The sequence below is a fragment of the Hemitrygon akajei genome, chromosome 10 (assembly GCF_048418815.1).
Source record: "Hemitrygon akajei chromosome 10, sHemAka1.3, whole genome shotgun sequence".
Lineage (NCBI taxonomy): Eukaryota > Metazoa > Chordata > Chondrichthyes > Myliobatiformes > Dasyatidae > Hemitrygon > Hemitrygon akajei.
The window spans coordinates 33,533,778-33,553,396 of record NC_133133.1 but is presented as its reverse complement, the minus strand read 5'-3'; the positions used below and the strand labels follow the sequence as shown (position 1 = coordinate 33,553,396).

Genomic DNA, 19,619 nt, shown 5'->3' with positions numbered 1-19,619 from the left:
TAAATCAGACAAATCTAATTATCTGCAAACTGTCTGACAATGATGATGATTTGTAAAAGTAAAAAGAGGGGAGAGATTCAGAACTGACTTTCATCAGGCCTCCCATGTCTTTTGTGATCACTTCACTGTGTTTGATGTGAAAGTCAGCCAAGAGGCCTAAAACCAGCTCTGGAATCCTCTCAAATGAGCAACTTTCTGACAAACTGAGGAGAATAGGGCAAGAAAGCCAGTCCAATACCATACTGATGGGACTTCCCAACAGGATACTTTAAATAAGGACAATCTGCTTCCATTTTGGACCTAACTTAATTCATACACTGCCCCCCACATCACCAAGATACTTCTCTCCAAAGAGGCTGTTCGTTTATACCTCTGTATTGTTGTCTCTGTCCTCACATTTCAAAGTCTTCCCCCAAGACCCACATCCTCATCTACTGAAACCCTCAATGACGCCTGTCCTACGTTCAAATGTCTCTGCTTGGGCAGTTTCCTTGCTTTCTTCCTGTTCTCTCTTTCAAATTCTGACATGCCCCAGACTCTGCTGCACAGATCTTCACTCCCATTCACCCTTACTCCTTACTAACCAAATCTGGTTTTCCAGCAGCACCTTAAAATAAAACTTCAAATATGTCCTTTACATATGAGTTCACCCTGAAGTGGGTGGTTCCCAATACAGGAGCATATTTGACAATTGAACAAATTTGGTTACACAACCTGAGTTACATAAATTTCTCTTATTTTGGTTTGCATATTTCTTGGTGTTAGGTTTCCACATGTGTACAAACAGATGATTTGCATACAAGGGTAACCGTTCCTCTTTGGACAAAATCATCAGTTCTGGCAAAACCTACTGCAGTTTTATTAATACCATTTGTATGTAAACTCGTAATAAATTGTCAAAAATTATTTACTATACTGAACTTCTTTCTAATTTTATTAGCATACACCGAGTTTCTCAGCAAATTAAAGTAGATTTTCATATTTATTTCGAGATACAGCACTGAATTAGCCCTTCTGTTCAACGAATTGCACCGCCCAGCAACCCACCTATTTCACCCGAGCCTAATCACAGGACAGCTGGCTGGTGGCGTAGTGCTGGACCAGCACTGGACTTCGGAGCGAAGGCTCCCGAGTTCGAATCCAGCCGGCTCCCTTTGCACGCTTTCCATCTGTGCTGGGCTGAGCGTTGAGCTAGCAACTCGACCTCGTAAAAATAAGAAAGCCTGCTAAAAAATGCCATCATGACTCCAATCGGAGTTGAGGGCTTTCTTCTTCTTCTATTTACAATGACCAATTAACCTACTAACCTGTAATGGGGGTTAATGGGGGGAAACCCCCATGGATCACGGGGAAAACATGCCAACTCCTTATGGGGGGCGCTGGAATTGAACACCGAACTACGGAACACCCTGAGCTATAATGGTGTTGCCCTAACCACTACGCCACTGTGGCACCTAATCTATATTTGAGGGTTTTACACATCTTCCTACTTGTGCCTTTGCACCAAAAAATTTAAATTGCAAAGAAGTACAATTGGTGGAAACATCATGGTTATTAATAGATCTTGGGATGTGGGATGTTTAGTAGGTGGCTTTTAGCAGAAAGGATGGCAGAAATTATTTACACTGAACATAATTTACATTTGACATACATTAATCATTTGTGCTAATTTGGCCAATTTCACACTAAGTGCTGTGAAAACCATGGTGACTTAGTTCTAACTCTCTCCACATTGAATTAAAAATCATATGTCATCACTGACCTTGCCACAAGTGCCACGGTTATAATGGAAACTGCAAATCCACTGTAATTACTCTCTGCAACCATTTGTGATGATGTAGTTTGTACCTGTCAGTTTATCAGCCTGGACTACAGTAAAATTCCTCGGCTCTATTCCATATTGCATTTTACTCCAGTGTGCCATTTCACTGTTAGTCTTGCCTTGGCTCTGGGTGAAGTCCAAGACTCATTCCAGAAAGTAGAACTTTTAAACTAGGCTGATACCGCAGCATAGTAGCCACATAAGAACTGAAATATACCGGTCAGTTTCTTTAGTGTAATTAGATCATGGCTGAATTGTACTCAATTTCATTACCCAACACAGCCCCAAACACTTGAAACCAATGTCTAAAAAAATCAGTTGGTGTCCCTGATGAAAGCTCCACCTGGATTGGTATTCAGTACCAAGGAACTACTTCTTTTCAGATTGAATATAGAATTGAAAATCCTTCTGCATTTCTTGATAATTGTACTAGACTGTGTTTGGAAGTGCACTGGAGCTTTCCAATTACAGTAGCAATGTACCTCCAGTCAACGGTGGCAAGTGTCCTATATGGTAGCTACTGTGTGTCCCAGAATTCATTTTCATTGATATCACTAATTTAGAATAATCAGACTGAAATTGTAGTCCTTACTTGATCCTGAATTCATTTTCTAAATACATACCCTTATGAAATAAAAGTTAATAATTCCCACCTCTGCAAAATCATCTGTCTCCAGTTTGCCTCAGCTTTACTTCTGCTCGTAGCCTCATCCTTGCCAGAGTCAACTTCACTCATATTTCAGTAGTACCCTGGTTGTTTTACCATTTAGAAGAATTCCATAGCATTAAGTGACGTGGAAAGAGGTTATTCAGCCCATCACTTTTATGCCAGCTAGTGGGGTAAGTTCATGCTCCATAAATGTGTCACCAAAAACTCTGCTACCTGTATCATGTCCAAAACCAAGCCCTTTATTCTTGCCCTTGTTGACTTACAAGGACTCCAGGCCTAACGCTTCTAATTTTCAGTTACATTCTTTAAAATTAATCCCTCATGGCCTGGACACTCTCTGTTTAAGTAACCATTTTCAAGATGACACCAATCAAACCTTTCTATTTCTCTGATTCTGGCCCCGTGTCTTCCAAATCCCTTTATTCCACCAGTGGTGCCTCGTTCTTCAGCCGATAAACCTCTAATCTTTGGAATTTCTGCCATAAATTACTTCCTCTCTCAGTGCCCTTTGCACTTAACAAGTTGCTCCCTAAAATGTAACACATGTAAATGTAGAATATAACATGAGTTTCATCAGCTGTTGTAATAGTGCCCAATGTGGTTTGGTGATAATGGTTATGTGAAACACCGTGAGAAGTAGTGAAAGGCAGAGGTTACTGCTTCAATTGTGTTTCTAAATTAGTTTTATAATGAAAGATTTTCATATCTGAAGATATCTTTTGCTTCATTCACTGATAAAAATTTTATCTTGAATATAGTTAATACAATGCCACAGTTTAGTGTGACTGGCGTCCACATGTCACCTCCGGCATCTTCATTGGAACAAATAGCCTTTCACAACGTTGGGTCTCCATAAGGTATCTTAAGCTATTACCCGATATTTATCCCATTGCCATCCTGCAACCCTTCCCTCAAATCTAAATTTTGCCCCATGTCATTGCCTGGCTACTTGGCTCTTCTTTGCCACCATTTACTCAATCTCCACAACAATGCTGAATTCTGACCCACAGCAACACACACAAAATGCTGGAATACTGACCCATCACCCACCTACCTGACCGCTCCCAGATCCCTAATAAGCACTTACCTCCTGATTCACCCTTACTACATACTTGTTCACAAAGTCTCAACTGATTCTCATCTCAACATACTCTGAGCCCCCGATCCCAAGCAGTTTACCTCCACCAAAAGCTCAAATGTCAAGCCGAATTGTTCATCTCTACCATCTGTCTAATGACATCTCTGCTGGACCTGGTCCGGCAAAATCCCATCAGCTAACACCCTCTCCTTAATTACCTCTCTCTAGTAGTTTATCTCCAGGCCTAACTCTGCCCACCCCACTTTCATTATGGATTTCCCACCACTGATCTACCCTAATTATTCATGGCAGCAAACCTCACCCCTAAAACATCACCAACAAATGCTCTCTAGGCCAATCCCTAACTACTATTTATTTCCTACTGCGGATTCTTCCTCCTAAGTTCCTGTTGCCAAACCTCTACCCTTCCCCAGTAGCTGATATCCCACTCCCATACAATATCAAATCCTCAGGCTTCTCTCCCAGGATCTGTTGCTTTCCATGATTTGGATGCTAACAAATTTGCCAAGAGGCCAGAGGTAGTCACCAAGATCTCTTCGATACTGAAATCTCAACCAGCAAGAGACTTTGGTCACACAAGATGGACCGCAGATGCTGGAAATAAGGATCAACACGCACAAAATGCTGGAGGGAAATAAAGTTGATGTTTGGGCTGAGACCTTTCATCGGATGTGCATTTCCCTCCATAGATGTTGCCTGACCTGCTGAGTTCCTCTAGTATTTTGTGTGTGTTGTTGACAGAACTGTGGTTTAGAGTTTTATCATAGCCTTCCCCATTCTGTAATAGAACCCAGTTTTGTCAAGTTCATATTCTGCAGTGCACTATTCCTGCAGATGAAACCATATGACCCTGTGATGGTTGCCTGAAAAATCTGAAAGGCTGATGTAAATTTAAAGCAGCCTCCAAAAAAATTCTGGCAGTATTTCAGCTGTCTGTTATAAATCAAGTTAATGGAAATTAAGATCGAGCTATACACCAAACCAGTGGCCAATCTGATTCAATCTGCTTCTCTTTTGAATGATGAAGTAAATTAGTTTAAAGTATTCCCCAGGATATTTGAAGTGAACTGGGCTAGGATTTATCTTCCTTGTACTTCTTTCATGGATCCAGCAAACTAATTTTCTACCAGTCAGATACACCATCACACAGAGGCATATCAAAGGATAACATTGTTAAGTTCTGGACATCAGACGTACATTATAATCTAAAGTATTCAAAGTGCATCTTAAAAAAACATTTAAATTCATATGGTTGCCTTTATTTTGAATCAGGATCTAAATAATGAATTCAATTGCAGTTTAAAGTATATCTGCAGTAGTGTACTACTAACAAAATAGCTATTTTCTATTTTTATAGATCAATATCTAAATACCAATTTATGATTTTAGTGGCTTTCAGGCAAAACCTCCAGACTTATTTGTTACATAAAAATATGAATATCTTTTTGCATTATAAAACCAGAGATTTAGAAACAACTATAAACATAAGAGATTCTGCAGAAGCTGGATATGCAGAGTTACAGACACAAAATCCTGGAGGAACTCAGCATGTCAGGCAGCAACTATGGACAGGAATAAAGAGTTGATGTTTTGGACTGAGACCTGGCCTGATGAAGAGTCTTAGCCTTTCAAAACAACAATTACTTGAACCCTGTTCCTGCTGAATTATTATAAAGGTAATGAATTATTGGTCTTCACCAAATATCTGACATTTAATCATGTGCTCAGAACTTGCCACCCAATGAAATAGTTTGTCCTTGGTCTCCTGTGATAAATGTGTCATTTAGTAGTGCCTCGGGGCTCATTATACTTCCAGAATATGTTTCCAGTGAAGTTACTCAAACTGAATAAATGAATTTTGGAAATTAAGTACCATATGCAGCTGCTGTTAAGTGGTAACCACACAAGAAACCAGGGAAAATTTCTGCTGCACCCATTTCAATTCAACTTTTCCATCAAGAATACCTACTGTGCTATTCCATGCCCTCACTTCAGGAGGTCTGGTCAACTGGCTGTACTTCTACTCCCTGGGTATAGGCAAAGACTGAAGACTTCAGCACCAGTAGTGAGGACCAAGAAGGTATGGACAAGGGAAGCACAGGAGCATTTACAGGGCTGCTTTGAACCAGAAGACTGGAATATATTCAGGGATTCATCTTTGAACCTGAATGAGTATGCTGCAGTTGTTACTAACTTCATTAAAACCTGTGTGGATGAGTGTGTGCCTACAAAGACTTACTGTACAAAGCTGTGGATGAACCAGGAGATACATCGTATGCTGAAAGCGAGATCTGTGGCATTCAAGTCTGGCGACCCAGGCCTGTACCAGAAAACCAGGTATGATTTGCGGAGGGCTATTTCAAGGGCGAAGAGACAATTTTGAATGAGGTTAGAGGTGACATCGGATGTATGACAACTCTGACAGGGTTTGCAAGACATTACTTCCTACAAAGCGAAACCCAACAGCATGAATGGCAGCGATGCTTCACCACCAGATGAACTGACCGCCTTCTACACCCGCTTTGAAAAGGAGAATAGAACTACAGCTGTGAAGATCTCTGCTGCACCTGATGACCCTGTGATCCCTGTCTTAGAGGCCGATGTCGCAAGGCGAAAGATCCTGATGGAGTACCTGGTAAGGCTATGAAAACCTCTGCCAACCAACTGGCAATATTATTCAAGGACATTTTCAATCTCTCACTGCCATGGGCAGAAGTTCCCAATTGCTTCAAAAAGGCAACAATTATGCCAGTGCCTAAGAAGAATAATGTGAGCTGCCTTAATGGCTATCGCTTGGTAGCACTCACATCTATTGGGATGAAATGCTTTGAGAGGTTGGTCAAGACTAGACTGAACTCCTGCCTCATTAAGGACCTGGACCCACTGCAGTTTGCCTATTGCCACAATAGGTCAATGGCAGACGCAATCTCAATGGCTCTTCACACAGCTTTAGACCACCTGGACACTACAAACACCTATGTCAGGATGCTATTCATCGACTGTAGCTCAGCATTTAATACCATCCTGATTGAGAAGTTACAGAACCTGGGCTTCTGTACCTCCCTCTGCAAATGAATCCTTGACTTCCCAACTGGAAGACCACAATCTGTGTGGATTGGTGATAACACGTCCTCCTTGCTGACGATCAACACTGGTGCACCTCAGGGATGTGTGCTTAGCTCACTGCTCTACTCTCTCTATACCCATGACTGTGTGGCTATGCATAGCTGAAATACCATCTATAAATTTGCAGATGATATAATGATTGTTGGTAGTATTTCAGATGGTGTCAAGAGGATGTACAGGAGCGAGATATACCAACTAGTGGAGTGGTGTCGCAGCAACAACGTGGCACTCCACATCAGTAAGACCAAAGAGCTGATTGTGGACTTCAGGAAGGGTTAGACGAAGGGATATATACCAATCCTCATAGTGGGATCAGAAGTGGTGAGAGTGAGCATTTTCAAGTTCCTGGGTATCAAGATCTCTGAGGATCTAACCTGGTCCCAACATATCGATGCACCAACATATCGATGCAGTTATAAAGAAGGCAAGACAGTGACTATACTTCATTAGCAGTTTGAAAAGATTTGGTATGTCAACAAATACACTCAAAAACTTCTATAGATGTACTGTGGAGAGCATTCTGACAGGCTGCATCACTGTCTGGTATGGGGGGGGAGGGGACCAAAAGAAGCTGCAGAGGGCTATAAATTTAGTCAGCTCCATCTTGGGTACTAGCCTACAAAGTACCCAGGACGTCTTCAAGGAACAATGTCTCAGAAAGGCAGCATCTATCATTAAGGACCTCCAGCACCCAGGGCATGTCCTTTTCTCACTGTTACTATCAGTTAGGAGATACAGAAGCCTGAAGGCACACACTCAGTGATTCAGGAACAGCTTTTTCCCCTCTGCTATCAGATTCCTAAATGGACATTGAACCCTTGAACTCTACCTCACTTTTTAAATTTATATTATTTCTGCTTTTGCATGATTTTTAATCTATTCAATATACATATAGTGTAATTTATTTATTTATTTTTTTCTTCTATATAATGTATTGCATTGAACTGCTGCTGCTAAGTTATCAAATTTCATGACACATGACGGTGATAATAAACCTGATTAAGACTCTGATTCTGACTTCCCATTCCCATTCCAAAATGTCGGTCCATGACCACTTCTACAGTCACACTCAGATTGGAGTAGCTTCCAACCTGATAACATGAACATGGAATTCTCTAACTTCTGGTAATTTCTCCCCTCCCCCTCTCTATTTATCTATTCTCCATTCTGGTTCCCTTTCACCTGCTCATCACCTCTCTTTGGTGCCCCTCCTTCTTCCTTTTCTTCCTTGTCCACTGTTTTCTCCCATCAGATTCCTTCTTCTTCTACCCTTTACCTCCTCCATCTATCACATCACAGCTCCTTACTTCATTCCCCTAACCACCTTATTCTGGCTTTTGCCCCCTTCCTTTCTAATCCTGATGAAACGTAGACTGTTTATTGCCCTGCATTGATGCCACCTGACTTTGTGTGTAATACTCTGGTAATACTAAGGACTTCCTTTCTGCAGCTTAGCAGTGAGGTGTCCGCTGAAGAATTTCACCGATCAATATCTCACTGGAGGTAAAGTAACTCAGACCAGAGATTATATCTTGGATGCTTTTTGTCTGTGTAATTCAATAGGTGGTTCAATTGCCAACTCAATTATTCAACTGAACACTGTTAAAAAACTGGCTACATTCCTGCAGAAACAAGTAATAGCTTGTTCATTGTTGTTGCACCAAAAATGATTGAAAGTAGGTACTTGGATCAACTTGGACTATAGTTTTGGCTTTTCCTTAAGTGTGAATCGTTCAATGCCATGCCCGCTAAAAAAGAAGCAGACTGCATGATGATGGGTAGATTTGGGTCAGTTTCCAATAGCAAGAAAAATGCAGATCACTTAGTTCAGTCGATTCTGTGCTTGATCTTAAAATTTAACACTAAAAAGCAGTTATTGATTCTTTTATTCCCCCTACAGTAAGATTCTTTAACAAAATATTAATTTGGCTTGTAATGAAATCTGGGTTCAAAGTGCAATTACATCGGACAAATATTGGGTCAGACATATAGTCAATGATATTTATTGACAGAATCAGTGTTTCTTTGTAGTCCTCTTAACTTCACTTGTTTGCTCCACTGGGGAATATTTCTGCAAATAGAAGCCTTGTGCTTCAGTCTTGTGTTAGTGTACAGCTCAGGCGAGCATCTTAGAACACATGAGAGTCAGGGTAGTGCAGCCTGGAAAAAGGCCCTTTAGTCCAACTCATCAATGCAGACTCAGATGCCCATTTAAGCTAGTACCATATTTCCACATTTGGCCCATGTCCCTCAAGATCTACATCTCATAAAATTGAATACGTTCCAACATAAAGCAACCTTTTTGACCAGCAACCCATCCATTACCAATGGTGCATTGTGGCTACAGTATGTGCTGTCTAGACTATCAAGGAAGGTAGCCAGGGACCTAGTGAATGTGTAAGTTATCATTTTCCTGAATTCTATATAATAAGGAATAGTTCTGCTATTAAATAAAAGGATGGAGAAAAAAAGTAAACAGCAAACCATATTAACATCATGAATGGTCTGTTCTCAGTCCAACACAAGGTCACAACATCAAAGGTGGTGCACCAGCACCATTAATTTCCAGGAAGCTCAAGATCTGGCATGTCAGTAAAGAATTTATCAGGCTTCTACAGGAGTGCTTTTGAAGGTACCTTGACTGGTTGCATCATGATCTGGTACCAAAGCATAGGAACAAAAGAGGCCACAGTGAGTATTTGATACAGTCACGTCCATCATGGACAACAATCTCCTTATCACTACCTTAAAAAGGTGGCATTTATCTTCAAGGATAGCCATTATCTGGGTTAAGCTCTTTTCTTGATGGTACCATCAGGCAGGAGGTACAGAAACCTGCAATCCCACACAAGTTTCAGGAACAGCTGATTTACTATAACCATCAGGTCCTTGAATGGATCCAAAACACTTACCATAACAATTGAATATTGTGGATCATCTCTCGCACTACATGAACTTGTATAATCTATGTATAACTTATATTCTGTACGTTGTCTGTAGCTGCATACCTGTGATGCTGTTGCAAGCAATTTTTTCATTGTATCTGCACCTCAATATACTTGTGACAAGATACTCAACTTCATTTGGTCGGTTAACCTAATGTCTGTGGAGGGGAAAATGCAAGAATCTACAATAAAGGATGAGATTATAGGAATTTCAACATGAATTTCTAAATCATGTTTCAAAATATATATAGTTTACAAATTTATCTGGTATATCAGGTGACGTGGAAACAGTGATACTTACATAAATGATTAGTATATGAAATTAAAGTATGTGACACTCGAAGCAATGAATTGAACATGGATGGAAAATTAGTTTACTGACTGGAAATGAGAAAAGGAACAAATTAGTTTCTTTTGTGGTTGCATGCAGTGAGACTATGCAAGAATCTGTGCTTGGGCCTCACCTGTTTACAGTATTTATCAATGATTTACAATGAAATTACCAAATGCAATACTTCAAAGTTTGTTGACAACACTAAATTTGGTGGAGTTACGAATTGTGAGGAAGATGCACAAAGGTTTAATGGCAATTTGGCAATTCTGTGGTCTTCAAAAGGCAGGGCACACACAATATAACGTGGATAAATGTTATTCTACTTTCATCAACTGGACAAAGCGAAAGGAGGATTATTATTTAAATCGCATTACATTGCAAAATGGTACGTATTCCAATTAGAGAGAGTAACTTGGGTACCAATGGAAGGGAACATGCAGGTGCAGAAAGGAAATGGTACATTAGATTTCATAGGGAAGGATTTGAAAGCAGGACCAAATAAGTCTTGCTTCAGTTATGCAGGGGCTTGTTAAGGCCACAGTTGGAGGTCTGTGGATAGTTTTAGTCTCTTCTCGTCTAAGAAAGAATACACTTGCCAATATGTGCAGCAATGGTTTACATGACTAATTCCTGGGATGGTGGGGCTGAAACATGAGGAGGTCTGCTGGGCTTCGTTACAGTTAATAAGAATGAGAGGGGATTTCATGATAGGGCCAGACTCCTTTTCTGGTCTTAAGGTGGGGGTGTGGATCGAATTTGGAGTATTGTGTGTAGTTCTGGTCACCTACCTACAGGAAAGATATCAATAAGATTGAACAAGTACAGAGAAAATTTACAAAGATGTTACTGGGACTAGAGGACCTGAGTTATAGGGAATGGCTGCGCAGGTTAGCACTTTGTTTTCTGGAGCATAGAAGAACAAGGGGAGATTTGATAGAGGTATACCAAATTACGATGGGTATAGATAGGGTAAATGCAAGTATATTTTTTCCACTGAGGTCGGGGTTATGTCTAATAACTCCAAAATATTAAACTCCTTTAAAGGAAAACAAGGAGTCCAAGATGTGAGCCTAACTTTTAAAAAAAAACTTAACCAAAGTGCACACATATCATGTGATGATGTAATGACGTATGTCATTTATGTACTTTCAAAGAATACATTATGTAAACGATAAAGAATACTTAATCAACAATTTATTCACAATACTACTCAAATATTACTGATATTTAAATACACAACAGTTGGGTGAGACTAGAATTAGAGATCATAGGTTAAGGGTGAAAGGTGAAATGTTTAGACCTAAAGACAGGAGAATTTGGCCATTCAGCCCATCGAGTCTGCTCTGCCATTCCATTATTGCTGATTTATTATTCCCCTCAATCCCATTCATCTGCCTTCTTCCTGTAACCTTTGCAGAAACATGACGGGGAGCTTCTTCACTCAGCGGGTGGTGAGAGTGTGGAACACGCTGCCAGAGGAAGTGGTGGATGAGTTTCGATAACTATATGGATTAGAGGAGTGTGGACAGCTATGGTCCAGGTAGAATTCAATGGGACGATGCAATATAATAGTTTGGCACAGAATAGATGGGCTGAGGTGCCCGTTTCTGTGTTGATGTGTTCCATGATTCTAGAGGGGAATGGGGAGGGTATATCCCCTGGTGGAGATGCCTAAAGCAAAGCTTCAGGACAACATGTTTAGCTTTGATGTGGGGAAAAATTGCTTCATTCAAAAGTTGGCCAGTTAATGGAGTTTGCCATCACAGAGGGTTGTAGGTGTCAAATCACTGAATATTTTTCAAAAGATAAGTGATTTTCTCAATGGAAAAGGCATCAAGGTGCATGAGAGAGAATGGAAATACAGTACCGGGCGGGTCAGTCTTTATCCTGAACTGTACTGAATATGGAGAAGGCTTAAAGAATTGAATGGCTTTCTCTAGCTCTTAGTTTCTATGCTTCCATGTCTAGAATTTGTGCTGCTTTTACACATGAAGACTACTTGATTTCTAAACTTGCAATTTCTGCCATTGAGGGAAAAAGGCAGCCTAGCTAAGGGAATGCCACCACAAATTCCCTCCAAATCATCACAGTATGCCACTGTTCCTTCTTCACTACTAGTCAAAACCCTGGAATTCCCTGCGGAATGGCATCATGAATGTATTTTTAACCCCTGGACTGCAGCATGCGACATAATGACTCACTGCCACCCCCTCAAAGGGTATAAATGCCGACCCCCCACCAGCAATGCCCACGTCTTGTAACAAGTGGAATGGGGTGGCTACAGTCCTTAGGTCATGTTTATTTAATACAAGGTGCCACAGCGTAGGGGGATCTAAACATGAACAATACAGTTATAAACTGAACACAACATTAAAATGGCTAAAATAATTATAGTTAGTGTGGACATTCTTAGCTATTAGCCATTGGTAATTTTAATAGTTAAAAATAAAGTGCTTTATCTTTGGAGGAATGATTGAGCTTGATGGAGCAATGGATTTAAATTGTCAAGAGAAAATTAATCATTGAACTAGGTTGCTTTAGCAGTCATGTTATTTCAGCCTCCTCAGTTTGGAACTCCCCCAAATGACTCATCAGCACTCAGTGCCTCACCACAATTAATGCTTTGTACATAAATCAACAAAAATAGTGAGCTAAAGTAACAATGAAGCCAGCTGGAATTCAAAGACAGCATGTGGACCCTCGGTTTATAAAGTCATACAGCATGGAAACAGGCTGACCAAGGTGCCCCATCCAAGCCAATCCCATTTGCCAATGTTTGACCCATAACCTTCTAAAACTTTCCAATCATGCACCTGTTCAATAATCTTTCAAAAGGTCTTATTGTAACTGGCGCAGTCACTTCCTCTGGCAGCTGATTCTTCATAGATACCACCATTTGTCTAAAACAGTGGCCTCAAGTTTTTCTTCCCACCTTAAATCTATGTCCTCTGGTTGTTGACATCACAACTCTGAGAAAAAAAGACTGAGTGCATTCACTCTATTTATGCCCCACATGATTTTGTATACTTCAATAAGATCACCTCTCAGAAGGAACGAAGTCCTAGCCTGTCTGACCTTTCCCTAAAACCCAGACCCTCAAGTCCTGGCAGCAGCTCGTAACTCTTTGCAGCACTCTTTCCAGTTTAATAATATATCTTTTCTGTAGCCAGGCAAACAAAATTGAATACAATACTCTATAATTAAACTGTAGACATTTTTACAGAAAGTGTTGATATATCTTTTTAGGAATCTCTCCATCTATCTTTCTACACAAGTAATTTCCAACCATCTTATGTCCGTTTTCTAATATCCTATGGAGAAGTTTCAGAGCTTTTTCATTGGAATATTTGTGATGGTGAAATACTTCCAACAGCAGCTGAAGTTCTTGTTTCCTCACACACTCTTACCACTTGTAGGACTATAGTTCTATGTGAATTGTTGTCACTGAGTAATTTTCCACAGTGATCATTCTTTTTCAAAGTGTTGAAAAGCCACTTAAGGAAAAGGTTGGTAAAATACTGTTTTGAGGTCATTTAATTACTTTACAGTTATTGTCTATATTACCATGGAAACCATGCAATGGAAGAAGAATTAAGCCCATTTAGTTAGTAAGCAAACAGGATATGCGCAAAAACATATTTATGAATTTAAATGGGATAAATCACAGGTTATAATAGACGCATAGTGATCTGAAACTAACTTTTTGTTAATGCATCCAAAATCCATCTGAGATATACTAGTGTTTAACCATAATGACTTATAGGGCCCTGTAGACATATTAGGGAAGAAGACAGCAGGGGTGTTGGATCTACTGGCAATGGATCCAAGGAAGTAAGTGTGGGAAAATGTTTCAGAAGTAACAGCAGAAAGCAAACAGTGCCAAGTGTTTTGGCAGCAGACACATAAAGGAGAAAAGCATAGTGAATAATACATGCTGAGATAGTGATGCAAAGACTCAAGTGTTCCAATGCAATATGATCTGTTCAGAAAGAATTGGCCTTCATTTCAAATTATCTTAAATATCACTTTATTGGGTGCGGGGGTTATCAGAAGAGAGCAGGAGCCCAATTACAAGGCTCAATCTCTCCGCAGCAGCACCCCTAGCTCTTCAAGCTTGTGTTCAAAATCCTCCAATTCGTTACCAAAGCCTATCTAAATGCCAGCACATCATCCAAGCCAAATATTACCTAAAAGGCCGCCCCTACTGACTGGCAAGCTGCTTCAGGAGACAATCTTTTCTCCATTCACGGCAAATGTTCCACTTTGGAGAAAGCTTCAACCTTCTGCTTTTAGATGTACAAGCTTTGCTCATTTTATGTTGCAAACCAGTGAAAACCAATTTCTTAGACACATTATCTGTTTTAATATTACTGCAACCATTACTTTTTATCATATGCAACAGAGAACTTTTCATTATTGCAAAATAGGCAAGTCTGAGTCAGTGAAGTCAATTACAAAGCATAACTTCTATTCCCTTATAGTGCAGTACAAATCCATGGGGAAACACTGTTTCACTATAATGATTCAGTTAATGCCAAGGATAAATAACTCTCAATTACAAAGGACTAGGTGTATTGCCCACCCACACAAAATACATTCAAAACAAATGAAATAACACTTCTGATTTTTGTACTTAAATAGCTAAAATGGTAGAAGTTGCAGTAAGATTCATTTCTGATTCCCAGAATCAAGTGAATAATATGAACGGCCATTCTGGAAATACATTGCTCAAGATCTATAAAAATATACCCATTCGGCACTGATGATCAAAAGTGAACAGATATTATTTTGATTTGTTTTAATTTGGTGCAAAGGACACATTTCACTGTATGTTCTGATGTAATGTTACAAATAAAACTAATCTTTAAAATATGTTATTAGATTCAAAAAGGCCTGTTTTCTTGGAATACAATAAACACATGTCAAAAACACCATTTGTTGTTAGCTTAACAAGCAGACCTGCTTAAATTTAAATAAAAATGCTTTAATTTAACTTACCTTTCGAGGACCAGTAGGTCGTAGCTCATAAACATCGATGGTGTAGTTTGACCTTCGCCCATAGTTATCAAATTGTAGGTTTCCAGTTAGCCCTCGGCCTCGTACCTGCACACACAGAATAACAGACACATGGTGACATACTGCAATGACACTGTTTCATATTGAAATTGAAATTTCATGAGTCATGCCATTGGAGATATTGGGGAAGGTCACTACACCCAGAATCTTGGAACTTCACTTGCCATTTATGAGAACAGAAAGTGAAAGAGCCTGTCTTTACTATAACTGTTATCATTTTAAGAGTGAACCCATTTAACATTCCGAAGCTGAAAATGAAATGTTCTCCAGACTACTTAGACATTTTAAGGCATTATAAAGAAGCAATCAGAAATGAATGCTATGGCCCTCATGTTACTAGTAAAGTTCTCCACACACATTTTCTTTATTTTTCAGGGTGTACATGTCTCCAGTAAGATGACTATTGTCATCTCAAACTTCCCCTAGAGAAAGTACCTATAACTGATTAGCTTACAGAGAGAGAAACAGCGTTTCATATTAACTGTGGGACGGATCAGGAGTTACAAAAGTGCCAGATCAGATAAAGATGGCAGATTTCTTCCCCTGCCAGATGCTAATGAACCATCTGGGTTACTATTCTTGAGCCTACCTGCTGCTTTTCCAAGTTCCAGATACTAACAAACTCGATAGCTGCAGTGATGGGATTTGAACTTGGGTCTCTGGATTGCCAGCACAATACCATGGATTATTAGTCAGATAAATTAATCACTGTGCAACCACTCATGGGGGAACAGAATGAAGAACAGCCTGTGGAGGGCTATATGAAAAGAATATTGAATGCTCCTTTTCTTCTTATAAAATCACTCTCTTCATGTTAGCTTTTACCCTTTGGGAATTATTCTTTAGCAATAAAATCATTGATGGAAACCATCCATAATCCTCAATTTAGTTCAAGTATGAATGTAGCTTGAAATCTGCACATTTGGCTTTGGTGACTGTAGATGGAAGAAAGGCAAGTTTAGCTTGCATGTGTAAACTATGCGTGCTCAGTGTGTTCTTAACCTCTGCCAAAGTCCATTTGCAGGATGAGACACAAGGAAGTCAAAGTGGATCATAAAGTCATATAGCATGGAAACAATCCCGTCAGTCCGACTGGTTAATGCTGACCAAGATTCTCCTCTAAGTTAGTCCCATTTTCCTATGTTTGCCCCAAATCCCCCTAAACCAGGGGTTCCAAATCTTCTTTAAGCCATGGAGCCTTACCAATAACCGAGGAGGTTCAATGACCGCAGGTTGGGACCACCTGCTCAAAACTTTTCTATCCTTGTGATTATCCAAGTGCCTTTTAAATGTTGACATACCTGCATCCACCACTTACTCTGGCAGCTCATTCCACCCTCTGGGTGAAAAGGTTGCTCCTCCGATTCCTATTAAATCACTCCACTTTCACCCTAAACCCAGGTCCTCTATGATTTCCCAACCCTGGAGAGCAAAAAACTCCATACATTCACCCTCTCTAATGGCCTGCTTGATCTTACGAACTTCTATAAGATCACGCCTTATTCCCCTACGCTCTAATGAATAGACTGCCAACCTCCATAACACAGTCCCTTGAATCCCAGCTACATCCTTGTAAACCTCCTGTGGTCCCTTTACAGCCTTATGGCATCTTTTCTACAGCAGGGTGACCGTAGCTGAATACAATATTCCAAATGCACTTCACCGATATAAACCTTTGATCGAAAGTAATGCTGATCAGAGATGGTGACACAATCTTTAAACAATTTCAGTTTTAAAATAATAATTGTAGTTGTTTTACAGCCAAACATCTTCAGAGTCCTAGGTATAATCTCCAGACAAGTTATTGGGATGAAAGTCTCATTCACCTGTGGGCTGTAAGGAGATTGACATGAAAACAGCAGGCATGTGCACTTCAAACATTCTGGTGCCATCTGGCACTAAATAGCATGAAATTGATAATGTCACATGAAGAAATAAAATTAGTTATGGAAAACTGAAAAAAAAAGTCAGACTTTTACTGCGGGGGAAGTTCCTCAGAGGATGTAGCATTTTGTTAGAGCAGATTTACAGGGGCTTATCTCTGTAAGTAATTATATTTTGGCTAATAACAGAAAATGCTGGAAATACTCAGTAGATCAGATAACATCTGTGGAGAGAGAAAAAAAACTGAGTTATCATTTCAGGTTGATGATCTTTTATTAAAGCTGGCAGTGTCTAACCTATAAACCACACTCCCTTTTTCATCCTGCACAGCTGTAAATGTTGGTGCAAAATCTCTGGAGAATTTAAAGCCGTTTCACACTATAACTAGCAGGTGAAGATGGATTCTTTCTAAGATTCTCTCAACAGTGAAGAGATAACCATAAAATAAGTAATAATGAAGGCCTCTTTTATAAATACACTCAACCAAAGAACTTGCAACCAAAGTCTACTATCTCATTCAACTATAAACATGGAATATTTGAAAGCAAAAAATATATAAAATGTTTCTGCAGTTATTTAGCATAATATACACTGGAATATGAATTAGGATTTTGTAATAGGTGATTCATTACTTTTTGTAAGGAATGGTTAATGTTAAAAGCAGCAACTGTTCCAAAACTTATCAGATCATACAAACTGCAATAAAATAAAAAGCGAACCGATTGATTTTCAGCGGAGGTGTTAAAGGAAGGATGTTACCCAGGATGTAGACTGAATGTCTGCAATCCTTTAAATAATGCAGCATATACCTAGAGATTAATCTCTAATCACTAACAGTGAAAGCACAACATTCTGCATGTTGTACCCCGCTTCTATAATCTTGCTCTAATTAGCAACTCTGATTGACAATGAATACCTACACTCAGTGCCTACTTGATTAGGTAGCTCCTATACCTAATAAAGTGGCCACTGAGTGGACGTTTGTGGTCATCTGCTGCTGTAGCCCATCCATTTCAAAGTTCGTTGTGTTTTACATTCAGAGATGCTCTTCTGCACACCACTGTTATAATGTTTAGTTATTTGAATTACTGTTGCCTTCCTGTCAGCTTGAAACAATCTGACCATTCTCTTAACTCTCTCATTAACAATACATGTCTGCCCACAGAACTGTTAGTGAATATTTTTTTTCTCTTTGCACCATTTTCTGTAAACTCTGACATAGAATAACCAATTTCTGTTCCTTGCAAAGCTTGCTGAATGAATTTTCAGAGTGAAGGGTCTTGGCTAAAATGTTAATCATTTTTCCTTTTGAAATACCTGCTGTGTATTTGCTACACTGTCAATTCAAAGCTCAAAGTAAAATTTATTATCAGAGTACAAAATGTCACCACATACTACCCTGAGATTCTTTTTACGGGACTACTTAGTAAATCTATAGAATAGCAACTGTAAACAGGATCAATGAACAACAAACTGTGCAAATGCAAATATAAATATGCAATAAATAACGAGTATGAACATGAAATGAAAGAGCATGAAATAACAAGTTGAAGAGTCCTTAACGTGAGACCATCAGATGTTTGGAGCACTAGAAGTAGAATGAGAGTAATGATCCCCTTTTGCTTAAGAGCCTGATGGTTGAGGGGCAGTAACTGTTCTTGAACTTGGTGGTGCAAGTCCTGAGACACTTGTACCTCCTACCTGATGGCAGTAGTGAAAAAAAAGCATGGCCTGGGTGATGAGGATCTTTGATGATGGATGCTGCTTTCCTTCAGCAATGTTTCATGTAGACGTGCTCAGTGGTTGGAAGGGCTTTACCTATGATTTAATGTACCAAATCCACTACCTTTTAAAAATTTTCTGCTCAAAGGCACTGGTGCTCCCACACCAGGCCATAATGCAGCCAGTCAGCACACTTTCCACTGCACATCTATAGAAGTTTTCCAAGGTTTTTGATGACTTGCCGAATCTTCGCAGTCTCCTGAGGAAGTAGAGGTGCTGTCGTGCTTTCTTTGCATTTATATTTATATGATGGGTCCAGGATAGGTTCTTTGAGATAGTGACACCCAGGAATTTAAAGTTACTGATCCTCTCCACCTCTGATCCTCTGAGGAGTACTGGCTCATGGACCTCTGGTTTCCCTCTCCTGAAGTCTACTATCATTTCCTTGCTCTTCATGATGTGGCGTGAGAGGTTGTTGTTATGAAACCACTCAGCCAAATTTTCGGTCTCCCTCCTGTACGCTGATTCATCACCAACCTTGAAATGGCCCATAATAGTGGGGTCATCAGAGAACTTGAAAGTGTTGTTGGAGCTGTACTTATCCATGGTCATACGTATAAAGCGCGTAGAATAGGGGGCTAAGCACACATCCCTGTGGTGCTCCTGTGCCGATGGAGATTGTGGAGAAGATGCTTTTGCCAATACATCTGACTGCAAGTGAGAATATCCAGGACCCAGTTGCACAAGGGGGTATTGAGGCTCAGGTCTTGGAGTTTACTCATAGTTTTGAGGGGATGATGGTGTTAAATGCTGAATTATAATCAATAAAGAGCATCCTGATGTTTGAATCTTTGCTATCCAGTTGTTCCAGAGTTGTGTGAAGAGCCAACAAAATGGCATCTGCTGTGGACCTGTTGCTTCAGTGGGCAAAATGGAGCAGA

The 19,619-nt window shown here is 39.8% G+C and overlaps 1 protein-coding gene across 4 annotated transcripts in view; it reads right to left on the bottom strand.

Annotated features, from left to right (window-relative positions):
- LOC140734275 (glutamate receptor 3-like) overlaps positions 1–19,619 on the bottom strand; it is a 358,588-nt gene that overhangs the window by 106,650 nt on the left and 232,319 nt on the right. For all 4 annotated transcript variants that reach the window (XR_012100505.1, XM_073058015.1, XM_073058016.1 and 1 more), the window contains exon 8: positions 14,995–15,099. Coding sequence is in view for 3 of the 4 variants with exons in the window: in XM_073058015.1 (XP_072914116.1) it covers positions 14,995–15,099 (105 nt within the window). In the remaining variant the exon portion in view is untranslated. The remainder of the gene's footprint in view (positions 1–14,994; positions 15,100–19,619) is intronic.